At 41.2% G+C, this 17857-nt stretch overlaps 1 protein-coding gene across 4 annotated transcripts in view; it reads left to right on the plus strand.

Moving 5' to 3' along the window:
* The window catches only part of EDEM1 (ER degradation enhancing alpha-mannosidase like protein 1), a 40682-nt gene that overhangs the window by 8505 nt on the left and 14320 nt on the right, over positions 1-17857 (plus strand). For 3 of the 4 annotated variants that reach the window (XM_023736467.1, XM_004368285.2, XM_023736531.1), the window contains exons 2-6: positions 7870-7942; positions 11301-11404; positions 12971-13142; positions 14129-14312; positions 16250-16424. In XM_023736467.1, coding sequence (XP_023592235.1) covers positions 7870-7942; positions 11301-11404; positions 12971-13142; positions 14129-14312; positions 16250-16424 — 708 coding nt within the window. Of the gene's footprint in view, positions 1-3749; positions 4936-7869; positions 7943-11300; positions 11405-12970; positions 13143-14128; positions 14313-16249; positions 16425-17857 lie in introns of those variants that run through there. The other variant, XM_023736583.1, reaches the window with a different exon arrangement.

Here is a 17857-nt window from a genome sequence, read left to right on the forward strand (position 1 = left end):
CTCCTAGACTAGGGGAAGATTGATGACAAAGACTCTTCTCCCCCACCTCAAGAAAAAGCCTTCCCCTGGAGCTGGCACCCTGAATTTGGACTTCTAGCCTCCTAAACTGTGAGAGAATTAGTTTCTCCTTGTTAAAGCCATCCACTTGTGCTGTTTCTTTTATAGCAGTACTAGATAACTAAGACACTTGTGTTCTTGTGTTTTTTGGAGATCTTTCTCTGATTATTTTTTAATTTTTTTTTTTTTTAACTGTGTATGGATATGAGTATTTAATGCTCTTGCCTTTCCATTTGGAGTACTCCTTTGAGTAACACTTGTAAAACTGGTCTGGTAGTGGCCAATTCCCAGAGCTTCTGTTTGTTTGGGAATGTCTTGATTTCTCCCTCATTTTTGAATGACAGTTTTGCTGGGTGAAGAATCCTTTTTTTCCTTTATATTTTATTGTACTTCAGGTGAAGGCTTACAGAACAAATAGTTTCTCATGAAACAGTAGTACACATGTTGTTTTATGACATTGGTTAACAACCCCACAACATATTAACCCTCTAACTTCTCAACCTTTTTTTTTTGGTGAAGATACACGTAGCCAAATATACACCGTTTCAAAAATTTGGGTGAAGAAGTCTTGGTTGGCAGTTGTTTTTGTTCAGTATTTTATATATGTTGCTCCATTGTCTTCTGGCCTCTAGAGTTTCTGGGGAGAAATCTACATTGATTCTTGCAAAAGACCATTGGTATGTTATATTGCATTTTTCTCTTGCTGCTTTCAAAATTCTCTCCTTGTCTTTGGTTTTCAAGAATTTTATTAGGGTATGGCACAGAGTTGATCTTATTGTGTCTCTTCTGATTGGTGTTCATATATCTTCCTGTATTTGCAGACTTGGTTCTCTGTTCAGATTTGGGAAATTCTCTCTTGGAAAATTGTTTCTGTGTCTTTATTGTTGTCATGGTGCTCTGGGATCCCAATAATTCTAATGTTCTGTTTCCTAATTGAATCCCACATTTCCTTTTGGGTTTGTTCTCTTTTCTTTGTTCTTTTCTCTTGTTTGTCGTGAGATTTGATAAGTTTAGTTATTTTGTCTTAATTTATTCTCTCTTCTGTCTGTTCGACTCTGTTGAGTGTTTCTCTTGATTTTTCTAATTCAGTTGCTTTATTCTTCAGTTCCAGTAGTTCTCTTTGTTTTTTTTTTTTTTCCTCTCAGTTTCCTTGTTGAGTCTCTCATTTAGTTCCTCCATTTGTTTCCTGATCTCCACTAGTTTGTTTTCTGTGTGCTTTTTGCTTTATTTAAACATATTTAGCATCATAGTCTGAAAATTATCAATTCTTTGCATTAGTTCGGCCTCCATAGGGGAAATGTCCTCTTCTTCATGTTTTGCTTTTAATTAGTCCTTCTCTTGTGGTTTTGTGTGTTTTACTATTTTTTTGTTGAACTTGCACCATTTCGTTTTTTTTTTTTTTTCTTTACTTTAAATTTTGTGTTCTGGTTTTTGTGGAAAATTTTTCTGATTGGGTGCCCTGGTGGTGCAGTGGCCAAGCGCCTGGCTGCCATCTGAAAGGCTGGGGCTTGCACTCACCAGTCGCTGTGCAGGAGAAAGATGTAGTAGCCTGCCTCCACAAAGACTCACAGCCCTGGGAACTCCACGAGGCAGCTCCACTCAGCCCCAAAGGGTCACTATGGGTCAGAATTGACTCAGCGGCAGTGGGCTTGCTATCTTCTCCTGAGAACCACTATAGGGCACTTTATACTTAAGTTTTTTTTACTGCTCATTCAGAAGTTCTGGATGCTTGATTTCTGGAATTCAGTATGCATGCGCAGGAGGGGGGTTTAGCTAGTTGCAGATGCTGATGTTAGTGGTGGGGCTCAACACTCCTGTGTGGGGCTCTCTATGTCTTTCCCTCACGGGCGCCCCTGCACAGGCTCTCCCATGGTGTCCCAGTGTGGGCCGTTTTCCCTCTGTGTTGCCCATCAATCTGAAGTATTCCCTTCACCCTGCTGCCCTACAGTTCCTCCTGGTCCTATTGCCCATCCGTCGGAGGCCTCAGCAAGTTTCAACGGCACTCTCTCGCAACAGTACAGTCTCCCTTCGCCCCCTCACAATTGCACAGCTCGCAAACTCCCATGGCCAGTTTGGACTGCCTTAAAAAAATCTGGCTACACCTTCATCAAATTTGCTTCCTTTCTGTGTTCCCTGTTTGAGGTGTTACCCAGCCCTGTCCCAAAATGGCTGTGATGAGTGCATGCTCACGATGTTAGTGGGTAGGTTCTCCTAGCTTCTGTGCTGTCCTCGCTCCTCCTCTCCCCTGCTTCTGGACTCACCCTGACTTTCCAAAACCTTAGCTGCTGTCCAGAGTTCTGAGATCTCAGTTTGTGCTTGTTTTTATTCTTCGTTCAGGGGGTTAGTTGCTGGGGGAGTAAATGGGAACGTTGAGTAACTTTGCCATCTTGCTCTGCCCCCCCCATAGTTATTTTTAATTTATCTTTCTCTTGTCAGCTTTTGCCCATATGCCTACACATCTTTTACATAGTAGCAATCAAGGTGTGTATACATATTTTGGATCCAAATTGTTTTTTTCTCACTAGGGCTCATGGACAGAACACTTCCAGTAAGTGCTCCTGTTCTCTCTGAGATTTCTTTCTGAGATTTCCTTTTATGAGGTGGACCTAAGGAAAACAGTTTAATGGTGAATTGTGACAATATTTTCCGTTGGGAACGTGATGGTCTGGAGAGTGAGTTGATGACATTTTAACGTTTTTCTTAATGAACCTTAAGAACTCTCTGGAGAATTAGAATACCTCTCCAGCAAGGTGAGGTGGTGGTTGATTAACTTTTGGTCCCAGTGGCAGCCATGTGTGACGTAGGTCTTTATTTCTGGATGAAGTCCGCTGACGAGAAAGGAGTTGGGTTGGTTGCATAGTGATAGTCTGTGGTTTAAGTTAAGGTCATCATGCTTTGAGACAGATATGTTGCTGTTGGACAGATTGATAATGTTAGGACAGTGTTGGAAGGGAACATTTGGGATGGGTTGTCCCCCAAACCAAACCAAAACCAAACCTGTTGCCGTCAAGTCGATTCTGACTCATAGTGACGCTATAGGACAGAGTAGAACTGACCCATAGGATTTCTAAGGAGCGGCTGGTGGATTTGAACTGCTGACGTTTTGTTTAGCAGCCAGTTTCTTAACTATTGTACCACCAGGCCTCCGGGTTGTCCCCCAGAAGTTAATAATAAGCCCCTTGGTTGGAAAACCTTAGTGTCTTTGAGGGAAATGTAAAAATGTATGGGCTCAGGTTAGTTATGGTGGCCTTGAGTAGACACTTACACAAGTCACTTACAAAGAATGCAAATGTTCTTTTTTCTTTTTTCTCTTCCTTTAATTTAGCTACTTTCAGCCTTTGGTAATTTCAAGAAAAATATAAAATCAGCACTTTGACATTCTGGCTCTGAAACAAGGCATATTTAAATCCCCAAATAAAACCAAGCAGTCCCTGTGGCACAGTAATTAAGAGCAACAGCTGCTAATCAAAAGGTTGGCAGTTCGAATCCACCAGCCACTCCTTGGAAACTCTGTGGGGGCAGTTCTACTCTGCTCAGTAGGGTTGCTATGAGTCGGAATTGACTCGACAGCAACGCATTTAATAAAACCAAAAAACCAAACCCATTGCTGTTGAGTCGATTCTGACTCATAGCGATCCTATAGGACAGAGCAGAACTACCCCATAGGATTTCCAGGGCTGTAATCTTTACAGGGGCAGACTGCCACATCTTGCTCTCATGGAGTGGCTGGTGGGTTTGAACGGCTGACCTTTCGGTTAGCAGTTGAGAGCTTAACCAGTGTGCCGCCAGGGCTCCTATCCCGTAATGAGTAACCTCTAATCAAAATCTTTGAGATTTTTTTGTCAAATGTATTTTAATGATTGTTGTCAAAGATATGATTCATTTAACAAAAAAATAGAGTGAACTAGCCATTAGAATATTATGTAAAAAGCACAGAAACAGAATATAGATGCTAAACATATGTAGTCCCTGGGTGGCACAAAAGACTAAGTGCCTGACTACTAGCCAAAAGGTTGGAGGTTCAAATCTATCCAGAGGTACCTGGTAAGATAGGCCTGGAGATCTGCTTCCAAAAGGTCACAGCCTTGAAAACCCTGTGGAACACAGTTCTGCTCTGCACACATGGGGTCACCATGAGTTGGAATCCACTCAGTGGCAACTAAAAACAACAACAAGCATAATATATCTTCTTTTTAGTCACATTTGATCCAGGCTTATCTCTTGCTTGTTTAGTTTGATTGGGGGTGGGGTGAGGAGTTAACAGGAAGTGAGCCTGAACACTTTAAAAATAGCAAGGCTGTCCAAGTTACAGGTTACTATGCAAAGTTAGTTTCTTTCAACCCCCAATTTGGGCTGCAAGATCTAAAATCAGAAGTTCTCTTTGAGTACATTTGGATATTACACTTTCACAATCTTGTGATTAGTAACTATAGTTCAGGCCTTGGGTACGTAGCCATTTCCGTTTTTTCTCAACCATATTGCTTAAAATGAAAAAAGGAAATCTCAAATTAACAAACCAAACAAATATTGGCACCCAAGCTGACTCCTTCCTTGGCACCCCTAGCTTAAAATAGACTCCATGTTTTTCTTTCTATCTTCTCCTCCTTCAGAGTCAGGCTCATGTCTTTTGTGATGACTCCAGTGAACTGTTTGTTAGAAGATGATTTTCTTTGATTTACTCAGTTCTCCTTTTTGTTCCTTTCCTTTGAGCCACTATTCCACATTTTAACATTGCTGGAGAATTGGGTACAATGGTGTATTCACCTTCATTTCACTTTGTTTTGTCTCCCCAGATTTTCAATCCCTTGAACGTAGGGACTGTTAATATTATCTCTGTGCTTACACAGCACCAGGTGGATTTCTGAACAGCTGTCACAGGTTAAGTATGTGTGCGATTTTTTTTTTTTGAACACATACATTTGATTTTCTTAGATCCATGATTAAAAAATTTCTGTCAGAGCCAGATTCATCTCCATCTTGTCTGTTTTGGAGTAATAGGAAACTTAAAGTTCACAGTAGGGTAAATGCCATGCCCATTCACACGTGGTGGTTAAATGGAGGGTTCAGTTCCGGGTCATCGTGGTTCAGCCAGCTGGCTCCTGGGGAAGACATGTACTTTGGAGCCTAGCCTTGTACTGGAAGATTGAGTTCTTGGCTGGAGACACTTAAAAGGTGTCAGATCAGGCTGGACATTGATCAAGAATATATACAGAGAACAAATTCACAGTCTCCTTGTATGGTGGATGGCATAAATGGAGTTACTATAATTTGATGCTGTTGGGTCAGGAGGACATATGCAGTACGCACTTTCTTTTATTCCCCTGCCCCTTTTTCTCTTTTGGCACATTTTGAAAGCGTGTATAGCAGTTATTTGGTAGATAAGAATTGAAAGTGTTCTAATGAACACATCAGATCTTTGAGTGGATTTGTTTTCCTAGAAGGGAGAAAAGGAGCCACCACAGTCGTTGCAAATACATTTTTCGCTGTGGGAACTTTGAACAATTGTTAGTGACTGCTTGGGCATTATGTCAAGAAGTATTTAAAAACTGGGACCGTTTTAGTTATAGACTAAAAGGAAATAAAACATAGGAAAGAGTGCAATGATCAGAATTAGCAGTACTTTCCATGGGCCTGTGCAGGTGGAGAGGGTGCCAGGTGCCACGGATTGACCAGATTCGGGTATAACTCAAGAGAAGGTAGTTCCACGTTCACTCACCAGCTCACTTGGATGCCAAATGATAAGGAGGGTTGTTGGAAGCCACCATTTGTATCTGAGCAGCACAGCAACGTAATTAACTATTTAAGCCCAGCAGAATGTTCTTGAGTTGACAAAATTGAACAGGAGGATCAACCTGTGTGGATCAACCTGTGTGCTTTGGCCTCCTCCCCCCAGGTTGGACATCACCCAGATCCTTCCTGGCCAGCACTGCCATGAGTGGCGTATTTTAGCCACAGTTCTCATCTTCAGAGGACCTTTTGCTATGACACAGACTTAGTTAGAAAGAATCGAAAAATGAAACAAGCAGGTGCAGTTTTCAGCCACACAGTTGGTTGGCTTCATCTTGTGAGAGATGACATTAAAGTTCCTAGATAGCCTCCTACAAATAGCTTGTTTTAAAATGAAATCTAAAACTTTGCTGTAAATTCTCTGCCCTAGATTAAATGGCACAACACAGCATAAGACAAAGCAACTGGAATATTCAGATAAGATCAGATCTGAAGTGTTGAAGCTGTTTATACCTCCTTCGTGTAAGGCCCACGTCACTCCAGCTAAAGCACATAGGAGGTGGCTTATGGAGGTGTCTCCAGAGAGCATAGCAAGCCATTGAGAACATGGAGGTGCTGCCCACCTCTCACAGGGAAGTGAGACAAGGCTGTGCCGTACTCAGCAGGGTGACCCAGGGAGCAGATAGAGTGCTTGGGGGTGTGATGGGAGATGTCAGGGTGTCAGTGAATCTGTTGCTGAAAATAAAACTGGGAATTTCCGTTTTCATCTTTAATAAATATAATCTTTAATCAGGCATCTCATTTCCTTCCTTGCTGTTGTCTTTTCCAAATTTTGGCAGTTACTTACTGGGTTTGTGGGAATGAGGCAGAGGAATAAATGAGCCCCACAGAATTTCTCAAGCTGACCTTTGCTGTTAATTTCACTATTTCTCCATCTCTTCCCTTCCTGGATGTATTAGTTTTTTGTTGTTGCTGCTGCCATTGTTTTTAGAGTTATAGGCTGTCACTGGGTTAGAAATGAGATCCATTTCTAAGTCTGCCTTTAGGTCGAATTTAGTAGGTAAGGCGCGTACGGTTCTTAATGAGCGTCAGCTAGTCAAATGTTTTTGTCTTAGTATATAGTATACGTTTCACCTTTCTATGCATATAAAAGACTTAAACACTGCCAGACTGCACAATGTTTTCATGAGCGTCACAAAGGAGTGCGTGCATTCATTATTACAAACCACTGTATGTGTTTAACTCAAATTTTTAATATAATAGGTTTTATGGCAGTCCACTCGTAACCCCGGGACTGCCTATATAAAGAAAATGTCAGAGTGACCAAGGAGCTTTACCCTCATTGTACTCCCCTGAAGTGGTTTCTTGAGATTGTTTCAAAACCAAAACCTGGTGTTGATCATAGGGTGGGAGAATGTGTGTGGCAGAAACATTTATGCAGCTCCAGTTAAGAGAAGGGAAAAGGACCCTGATTCCTGCCTTGGTCCATGTGAAAAACATCTCCCTAGAATTAATGGAAATAATGGGGAATTTTTGGATGAGCTGTTAGTGAAGGAATGGTATGAAGGAGTTAATCTATCCCCCAAGCCAAAGGACAGACGAGTGGTATTCTTACCGAAGTATACATTTCTTTCTGTGCATTGTCTGCTGGAGTGACCAGTTTCTGTATTGAAGTATTACAGGTAGGCCATGTGGTAGGTCATATGGTCGCATCTCTCTGTTAGTTCCTAATGACTGTGAAATCAGAGCTTTTTGAAGCTGGACAGGATAGAAGAGATCATTTATGGTGATAAAACTATCTCAGAGAGGGCAAATGGCTCCCTGCTGAATGTTCTGTCCACTCCTACATAAGTGTGTCTCTGCTTCTGTGACTCAGTTCTACTTATAGACACTGTAAAAGCTATTGTATTAGACATAGAAGGATCTTTGCCATACTGGTCCACCCATGAGTCCCGAAATAAGTAAGAGTTGCTGGCAATTTTAGTTTCTGATGAGTGTTTAGTTTTCTTTCTTTCTTTTATTTTTTTTAATTTATTCTTAAAAAATGAACTGCCTTTGTTTAATTTGAATTTCTTTCTTTTTCAGTTCAAATCTGAATATCAATGATGTCCTGGGGAACTACTCATTGACTCTTGTTGATGCATTGGATACACTTGCAGTAAGTGTTTAGCCTTATTTTTTTTTCTTATTATTAATTAAAGGAAGATGTTTAGGAGTTGATTACCCCTGAGTTCCCCCAGGGACACAAATTCCAGAGAACCCAGTACTCAAAATGTGTTGATAGCTATAATTTATTTTAATGACCTTAATGGGGAGAGAAGGAAAAGCATCAGAGGTTAAATGAGGGAAATTACCCTGAAAAAATGGAGAAGAAATGTTTGATTGTTTTTACTGGACCTATTTTTCTCCTAGTTTCCCACTGTTTCACTCCCTAAAGGAATCCCTAGAGAATTTCACTAATGCTTACAGTTTCTGTAGCCAAGATTTCACAAGTCAGAAGGCACCCTGAAATACGACCTAGTTACTGGTTCCCAGGAGTCAGGCTGAGCCCTGGTGCCAGCCCGTGTGTGGACGACTCTCTGTGAACACTGCTCTTTTATTTCCTCCTCCTTGTCTCGTGGACACTGCCTTCTCTGACTTAGGTGGTACCCCTACCTCCTCATCTTGTGGTTTCCCTCACTGACTCTGGGTAACTGGAGACTTTTGGGCAGATACGCAGAAACACGTTGAAAACAGTAAAACAGTATAGAAATGTTACTTATTATCAGGACACTCCTGTGTATTTGGTCACCTTCATCATTTTGTCCCTTCGAATACAGCTTCCAAAGTACTGCTAGCATTGTTTTAAAAACTCCTCAGTAAAGATGATTTCACAACCTCTTTGCTCTCCATTATCTAGCAAGCCTTTTTACCATTAGAAAATTCTTAAAGCAGTCTAGCCCAAATCTTACATTCAATCATTTGCTCTTAACTTCTCTTAGAAGAGTTTAAAACTGTCTGTTTTAAAATGGGGTAATGCTAGCTAAGATGGCATTACAGTTGTGTCTTGCTGGTAACAGAATATCTAGACTTCGTAAAGAGCTTGAGAAATCACTCTACATTCTCAATTTTTAAATAAGTAGCAGAAATGGGACTAGGCCCTTGGCTAATAGAAAATCCAGGGTTGTTTCCTAAATGTCTACTCTATCAGCTGTAGCTGCAACACATTTTAGTTTCCCAGCGTCTCCTTTGGAAGTTACTGCTGCCCTGCCTCAGTCATCCAACGTCCCTGAGCAAAATGTTCCCAGACAAGTATGTTCAGTTTAATTAGAATTAACTTGTTGAGGACACCAGAGGGTGACTTAGCCTACAGGTGTTGCTTTAAAGAAAAGTCCTATGACTCATATATAGTGCAGGAAAGTTCACCCCTTCTCCCTCGGCTCCCCCTTCCCCCCCCATTTTATCTTTTATCTCTCTGCCAAGCTCCTTAAGTACAGAGATCTTATGTATATTCACTGCACTCTCCCTCACACCTAATACAGTGTCTGGTATATAGTAGGAGTGCAAATATTTGTTCATGAAACAAATACTTCAGCATTTCCTGACACAGGTTCCAAAGGCATGCTCCTTGAAGGAAGAATTCTGTTCCCAAATAAACTTGAGAAATTTCCTTGTCTATCCCACTTCGGAGTTCCTGGGTGGTGCACACAGTTAAGACACTTGGTTGCTAACCGAAAGGTTAGAGGTTCGAGTTCACCCAAAGGTGCCTTGGAGGAAAGTCCTGATGATCGACCTCTGAAAAATAAGCCATTGAAAACTCTTTGGAGCTCAGTTCTACTCTGACACACACAGGTTCATCATAGGTTGGAATGGATTCAATGGCAATGGGTTTTTTGGTCCCCCTGTTGGAGAGCCACAAAGCATATCAGCGTTTTAAAAGGCTCTGGGGCATTCTCCAGTAAGAAAACCTATTTAACCCTTCTTTTCAATCCAGGGTTTTCCAAACCCAAGTGAATGAATTTCATGGCCTGGTTACTCTGAGCTCTGCAGCCATCTGGCTAAAATGGTAAATTATAATATGTAATTGAGAGTTGCTGGCTTCCTTCACCATCTTCCCCTTGAACTGAGGTCCTATCAGCGTCTGCAGCTGCTAGCAGAGACTGTTGCTGGTGAACATCTACAAGGAAACAGCCCCATCTCTGTGGTTTCCATTGCAGACTCTCTGGGCTTTCATGTGCTCGTGCACCAGGCTTGTTTTTCAGGTGCTACTTATGTTGAGGGTTTCCTTTTCTCTTGCTAACGTACATTTTAAACAGGCTCTAACAGATGTGTTGCAAAAATACTCATAAGACAGTAATCCCCTGAGCATTGGATGTAACTTGCAGCATTCTTTGCATAATCTTTTAAAAAGAAAGAGCTGAAACCCAGAAAAGAATTGTCTGTCCATGTTTGCATGTTACAGCAAAATACCAAACAAAAAACAAAACTCAGATGCAGAAGACCAATGAATATTAGGAAATGGTGACGTACTTGAAAGACGTAGTGTCTGAATGAAATTGTTTTTCCTTGATTTTTGTGTGTGTGGGTATCCTTATGTCATTATAGTCCTAGGATTGTCATAAAATCTTGAGTAGAATGAAATCATTTCAATTCAGGCTAATCTATAACATTTTATATTCAGTTTGCACATCTTATAGGAGAGGGTAGCATGGTATGACATCAACACACCCGATATAGGAACTGTAATTTTGGACCACTTCTTAAAAAGACCTATGCCTGTTGTATACTCCTTGCCGTTGAGTCAGTTCTGACTCATAGCAACCCTATAGGACAGAGCAGAACTGCCCCATAGAGTTTCCAAGGAGCGGCTAGTGCATTCGAACAACTGACCTTTTATGGTTAGTATCTGTAGCTCTTAACCACTGCACCACCAGGGCTTTAAAAAGGACTTAGGGCTGATTATTTGTATATTTTGTTTGTTAATGTCACTGGTTTTATGCTGTGCCCCAGAAGATATCACTGCTATTTCTCCCAGTGTTTAATAGACATATGGAAACAAGCAACAAGTTCCATCAGTTCTCCCGGTGTTTTTGGTCCACTGGGAGCCAGGCATCCAAACTGTTGATTTATTTGAGGAGCAGAGGGCAAGTCCTGTTTGTTTCTTCAGTTTTTGTCCATTTTATTTTTACCCATCCCACAATTTTTAGGCATTTGAATGCCTTGCATGTTAAGTAAGACAGGAACAAAGTTGGGGGGAGAGCGGAGGGGAAGGTGAAGAGAGTGCCATTGACTTTATGAGGAATTATTTTCACTGTTTTGTCATTGGAGAGTGGATTCTTGAGTTGGAGGACATGGGTTTGCCACCTGTCATGAATGTATTCTGAGAAATAACTGTGCTTTTCTACCTTTTGTGCTTCTACTCCCGCGGGTAGCAAAACCACACTCACGCATTTAGACAGAGTGGCCCAGCTGCTGAGATCACGTAGCCTCAGTTTCACTTCAAGCTGTTGTAATGGTTTGTGTTCCTCTTTTTAAAGATAATGGGAAATTCATCCGAGTTCCAGAAAGCAGTCAAGTTAGTGATCAACACAGTTTCATTTGACAAAGATTCCACCGTCCAAGTCTTTGAGGCCACAATAAGGTAAAATAGTACATAAAATGGATTGAGGACTTCTTTTGTGTGTGTGTATAAGGAGAAAAATTCCTTTGATGGTCTCCCAGCCACAGGATCCAGAAAGTGAACTCGTGTAGACCTTATGGGTACCATGTCTGTGTTTCATTTTTATGTTTATCAAAACTGGAACAATTGATGTGTCAAAGTCATTATATTTTGGGCTAAACGGAAAGACTGCTATGCTTTAATGGGGGTGTAATATTGGTGTCCCTTTAATGCAAATTTACATGGTTTCCTTATGTCTGGTCTCATCTCCTTCCTTCTCTGTGTTCTAGGAAAGCCCCTCCACATTTCTGAGAGAGTTTCCCATCTTACCTGCCACCCACAGAAAACCACTGTTAACATTGTGATGTATTTCCTTCTTCTAATCTGTCTCTTCCTGGTCTCTCTGTCTCTCTTTTTAATGTATTAGGAACAGGCGGTACACACAGTTTCATATCTTTTATAGCTTAGTATATCGTGACTATTTTCCTGTTACACTTAAACTTTTTGAAAATTGTACTAACTGCATGAATTCCAGTTTATAGATGTAATATTTATTTAAAACTGAAGTTATGAATACACTTGTTCTGAGTCCCAATCCTCTTCACACTGTTAGAGTGGGACAGGATCTACATGGTCATAGATCTGAGCTGGTAGCCTCCTACCTGTGAGCAGGTCATTTTCTCCTCCTCCTTCTCACCTTCTCTTTACCGGATGTTGGAGAAGTTCATCAGTTGCTTGGTAATAAAAACTGCAAAAGTTATTTATGGTCACTTAGTATTGGTTGCTTTGCCCTTTTCTGTTTCTTATATGGCTAGTTTTTCCACAAGTGAGATAAATGTTATTTAATAATATTAAAATTATTGTTAAGTACCCTCAAGTCAGTTCTGACTCTTACCGACCCTATGTACCAACAGAACGAAACACTGCCTGGTCCTGTGCCATCCTCACAGTTGTTGGCTATGCTTGAGCCCATTGTTGCAGCACTGTGTCAGTCCATCTTGTTGAGGGTCTTCCTCTTTTTTGCTGACTCTTCTAGTTTACCAAGCATGATGTCCTTCTCCAAGGACTGGTCCCTCCTGATAACATGTCCAAAGTATGTGAGATGAAGTCTCGCCATTCTCTCTTCTAAGGAGCATTCTGGCTGTACTTCTTCCAAGACAGATTTGTTTGGTCTTCTGGCAGTCCGTGGTATAGAATACTAAAATAGGTCATGGTATAGGATACTAAAAGTAAAATAGATCATATTTATTCCGGTGAGAATTACTACAGTCCTTTTTGATGAGAGGATTAAGATTACCAAACGTAAGTTATTAAGTGTGATTATTCTCAATAGCCTTGGATGAGTGATTCCTTTTTTCCCTTTCAGCAATGTGGTTAACTAAGAACTGTTTGTTTACTATTAGGGCTGAAAAGGACTTCTAGAGATCATTTAGTCAAGTCCCTCTGAGTCCATCAGGAATTAGAGGCTTCCTCTCTCACATTCTGAATCAGATTGTATGCATTTACATCCAACATGATTTTATTATTTTTTTGTCTTCCTGTCAATAGGGTCCTGGGAAGCCTCCTTTCTGCCCACAGAATAATAACTGACTCCAAGCAGCCCTTCGGCGACATGACCATTAAGGACTATGATAATGAATTGCTGCACATGGCTCACGACCTGGCCGTGCGACTCCTCCCTGCCTTTGAAAACACCAAGACAGGCATCCCGTACCCTCGGGTAGGTAGACTGGTTTGGTGGTGGTTAATAATTCTCCCTCTTTCCGAATGAAAACTCTGTTTACTAACTTATTTGGGGGAGAGAGTGGAACCGAGGTAGCAGAGGGAAGCACCATCTTTGGGAAAACTTGGCCCTAAATATGATGTGTTTTAATTCATTCAGTGTTTACTGAGCACCTACTGTGTGCTGAGCATAAAGTGACACATCAGGCTTAATCCCTCCTCTGAAGGAAGTTATGTTCCTGTGCTCGGTATTCTTAAGTCTGTGTATTCTATATCCCCAGCTACAAAATAGTGTGAGGGTTTTGGCTTCGTTTTTGACTTGGGTATATTTCTCCAAAGACCCTCACATGTCTGTTGCTCAGTGAATGTTCTTTTGAATGCTTCTCAAGGTTCTTTCAAATAAAGCCTGCACCGATTGGGAAGGTAGCTGCTGATTTAAGCCCAAGATCTGGAAGGAGATTGTATCCCATGTTATCTGATTTGTTGAGCCCAGAACTCCTCAGGGGATTGAGTCAGCCTTTTAGGTAACCAGCAGAGAATTGCCAGACCACAGAGCTGCAGTGATGAAACAGGCCGTCGTCTCCTTGCTGAGCCTCCTCTCCTCCCAGCCTGAGGTTTGTTTATGATTACCGAGCAGGAGTGAATTCATAGTAGCTCACTTAAAATTTGTGATTCTCTGGCTTGTTTTTGTCTCCAGCCCCAAAGCCTGCTGCTTGTGGAACCATGAGAGGAGTTCAGTGAATAGCATTGTAGTAATTCCCTTAAGACCTGCTGTTATGAATAAGACAAGGCTCTGGTGCTCTCATTGTCTCGTTTGTATGTTTTAAATGTACCTCCCATACTCATCTTGGATGTACAGTGGGAGGCGGGAGTTGACTCACACTGCAGTAAGCTGGGTTCATTAGTCAAGGGTGATGACCTGGCCTTCAGCCCCGCGAGTTCCTTGAGTTTTGCCACGAGACCTTTGTCTCTTCTTGTCTCCAGGTGAATCTAAAGACAGGCGTTCCTCCTGACAGCAATAATGAGACGTGCACGGCAGGCGCAGGTTCCCTCCTGGTGGAATTTGGGATTCTGAGCCGACTGCTGGGGGACTCCACGTTTGAGTGGGTGGCCAGACGAGCTGTGAAAGCCCTGTGGAACCTCCGGAGCAATGACACAGGATTATTAGGTGTGGGGCACCTCTCTGCACCACTGGGACTGTGTGCGTCTGGCCCCCTTTCCTTTCACCATCCTCTCTTCTATCTTGTACCCTTGGATCCGAAAATTAACTCAGAAAGAATGGCCCTCAGTGTCCACCATATCCAATTTTTTTATATGACCTTTTGCTTAGAATGAGGCTGTAAGCTTTGGTGGGAAAGAATAATGCTTTTGCTGTTTTTGAGGGCTCCCTTCTGATTTGGATCCCATGGCATATTCTATTTGAAAATAATTGTTAATGGAAATGCTATAAAAAGTACTGCCTCTGAGGCAGATTTTATTGCTTCAATATCCGGCTCTAAATATAGGACTTTAGAGTTATTGGTAAAGTGGCTTTCTCATTTTAGAAAAATCTAGGCATCTGGAAGTACATTGAAAATCTAGATTAAACCTATGTTAGGTGGGGTTCCACCCCCCCACCTTGAGAATGTTTGGCCAAGATTTTATTAACAAAATTATTACAGAAAATTTCAAACATAAAAAGTAGAGAGAAAGTATAATGAATAATGAACACCTATGTACTCATTACTCATCTTCAGTAATTATCAGTTTTTTGTCAACTCAAGATATTATCTGTTAAAACAAAAATCTTATCAAGCCAATAATAGAAACTGATCGAAGTTTATTGAATATACAATTTGCACATCTGGGTAACATTTTGACTAGAGAGTCAGAAATGTTCCAAAGATGAGAAGAACTTCCAAAGTTCTTATACCAAATCTTATTGGCATTGCCATGGCAAAAGGGTCGGAACAGAACTGATAAACAGTTTGTGGTCAGGAAGGATTTCGTACAGCATTGTCTTGAAGAACAATTAAAATAATTACTGATTTACCCTAAAACATAGCTCCCAGTCTGACCTTTGGAGGCTCTGTTCCCCGAAACTTAAACTGAATTCTTCAAAAGAACACAATGCCCAAGGCAAAATGGTCTTAATAGTTTACCTGCTTGACTCAAAGGTGACTTTTAGAAAACCAGTTTCTTCAAGGCCCAACGTTCAAAAGGGCATCTAAGGACAAATGGCCTGGGTAGGTCACCCCAACTCCATGGACCCCAGAAATCTGGATTCCAGGAGAATTAAAAACTGTTTCTCGTCTCATAAAATGGGTTTTTATCTCATATAACTGTCTTGTATTGAGAAAATATTTTCTTTTTGGCATTTGGAAATCACTTAACTTGTTCATTGCAGAGCCACAGAAGATTGTTGCAAAAGTCTTGCTTTTTAAAAGTGATTTTGGATTATTCTTTAAGTTCTAAACTTTATTTACAGATATGTTATACTTAACAATAGTCAATAAAAAAAGTCACCACTATTCCATCACCACAAATTGTCAACTTTTTTACTTTTCCATAGGCCCTTTCAGCCTTTTCTAAATTTTCAAATTGTAATACAAATAAACATTTTTATTCTGCCTTATGTTTGACAGGTTATTTAAGAGTTTGAAGTTGTTACCTTGTTTTCATAGTTGTCTTTAAAAGCCACATACTCATTCATTAACTGTTCTGATGTTGGACACTTGGATTATTCCTCATCTTTTCCATTTTATAGACAGTTCTTTGGTGAACAACATTAAACTTTTTCTTTTAAAAAACATTTTTATTTAGGATAATTAGGGTCAAAGGCTGTGAACACTCTTTTGGCTTTTGAAATGCATTGTCAGTCAGGAAAAGCTGGATGACAAACCTATTTTTCTTTTGCATTAAGTGTTTATCCACATTTTTGTGTCAGAAACGTATACTGTATTCTCAGATCTCCAGACTATCAATGCTACTAATATGACTGCTAGAAATTGAAGGGCCTAGCATTCACCCTTTCTTTTACCTGGCAAGAATAAAGGTGCCGAGGAGTAGTGAGGTTGAAGTGGAAGCCTGGGATACTTGGGAGCTGAAGTGTTGTTTTCTTTGCAGGCAATGTTGTAAACATTCAGACGGGCCGCTGGGTTGGAAAGCAGAGTGGCTTGGGTGCTGGCCTGGACTCCTTCTATGAATACCTCTTGAAGTCTTACATTCTCTTTGGAGAAAAAGAAGACCTAGAAATGTTTAATGCTGCATATCAGAGTATTCAGAACTACTTAAGAAGAGGGTAAGAATCCTAAACATCTCTTATGTTGCCTTGTAAAGCAAGCAGAATGCATTCTGAAATGTTCATACTTTTCTCAATGGAAGTTTGCAGGGTCTGTTCATCCCTGCCCTTATCTTCCCACCCCATCTTAGTTATTTTGTTATTCATTTAGGGGTGAATAGGTGTATTAACTCTTTGTTCCTGCAGCAAATTACTCTGAAACTTAGTGTCTTAAAACAGCAAACATTTTAGCTCACACAGTTTCTAAGGGACAGGAATGCAGAGCAACTTAGTTGGGAGGTGTTGGTTAGGGACCTCTTGGGAGGTGGCAGTCCAGCCGTTGGCCGGGCCTGCAGCCATCTCAGGCCTTGAATGGGGCTGGAGGCGTCACTTCCCAGCTCCCTTGGGGTTGTTCGCCGGCTTCTGTTCCTCACTGGTTGTTGGCTGGAGGTCTCAGTTCCCTGTCACATGGACATCTTTGCAGGCAGCTCATGGCAGCTAGCTTCCCCTCGAGCGAGTGATCTGACAGAAAGCGAGAGACCGAAATGGAAGCCACAGTGTTTTTTGCTGACCTAATCCTGTCATATTCTGCCATATTCTGTTCTACCATATTTTGTTGGTCTCACAGACCGACCCTGGCGTGGTGTGGGAGGGGACTGTACCGTGAAGTGAGTACCTGGAGGCAGGGATCGTTGGGGGCCGTTGTGGAGGCTGCCTAGCACTGGAGTGACATATTACTGTGTTAACTGTGGTTTTATTGCAGATAGGGCTGTAATGCAGGAAAATTGCTGGCTTATTTTGGTTCTTTTACTTTCCAAAGAATTGTTAGGATTGGTCTTAATAGCTGATGAAAGAAAGGAAAATTACCATATTTTTTTCCCTTTGAGTTCTTTAAGACCAAGTTATTTGCCGTTTCTCATTTGCGCATTCAAGATGACTAGAGAGAGCGCGCCATACGGCGCTCCAGTGGCTTCTACCCTGGTGTTATTTCTCTGTGCCCAAGGTCTTTCTCTGCATGCATTTATGTGTTAGATGGTCAGTGCAAGTTACAGCTACTGAGCTCCTTGCTTGGTAGGATTTTCTTAGACTCATTTCCACATTAACCACTTCTGTGAGTGCTGTGTTTGAATTAAGAGACTCGCCAGAATCCAGGCATTTTTGCCCAAAACTAAATTGAGTAGTGATCCCTGAGGGTCTTGCTCTAATGGACTCCTCCAGGCCCATGTTGTAGGACTTTACTATAGAGAAGAGACTCTTTCTGCTACAGAAATCACCAGGCTCCCCTACTCAGGTCAAATCCAACGAAGACCTGTACTAGACAACAAATTCTGTTATTAGCTGGCAGTGTTCTTAAGCCTGAATGTCAAAGTGCTTTTTGTAAAATAGAGTGAAATACTGATAAAATAGCTGAGTGGAGGGCTTTGGTTCTATGGTAGATGCCATCCTAAGCCAGA

The sequence above is a fragment of the Trichechus manatus genome, unplaced genomic scaffold, assembly GCF_000243295.1.
Source record: "Trichechus manatus latirostris isolate Lorelei unplaced genomic scaffold, TriManLat1.0 scaffold00001, whole genome shotgun sequence".
NCBI lineage: Eukaryota > Metazoa > Chordata > Mammalia > Sirenia > Trichechidae > Trichechus > Trichechus manatus.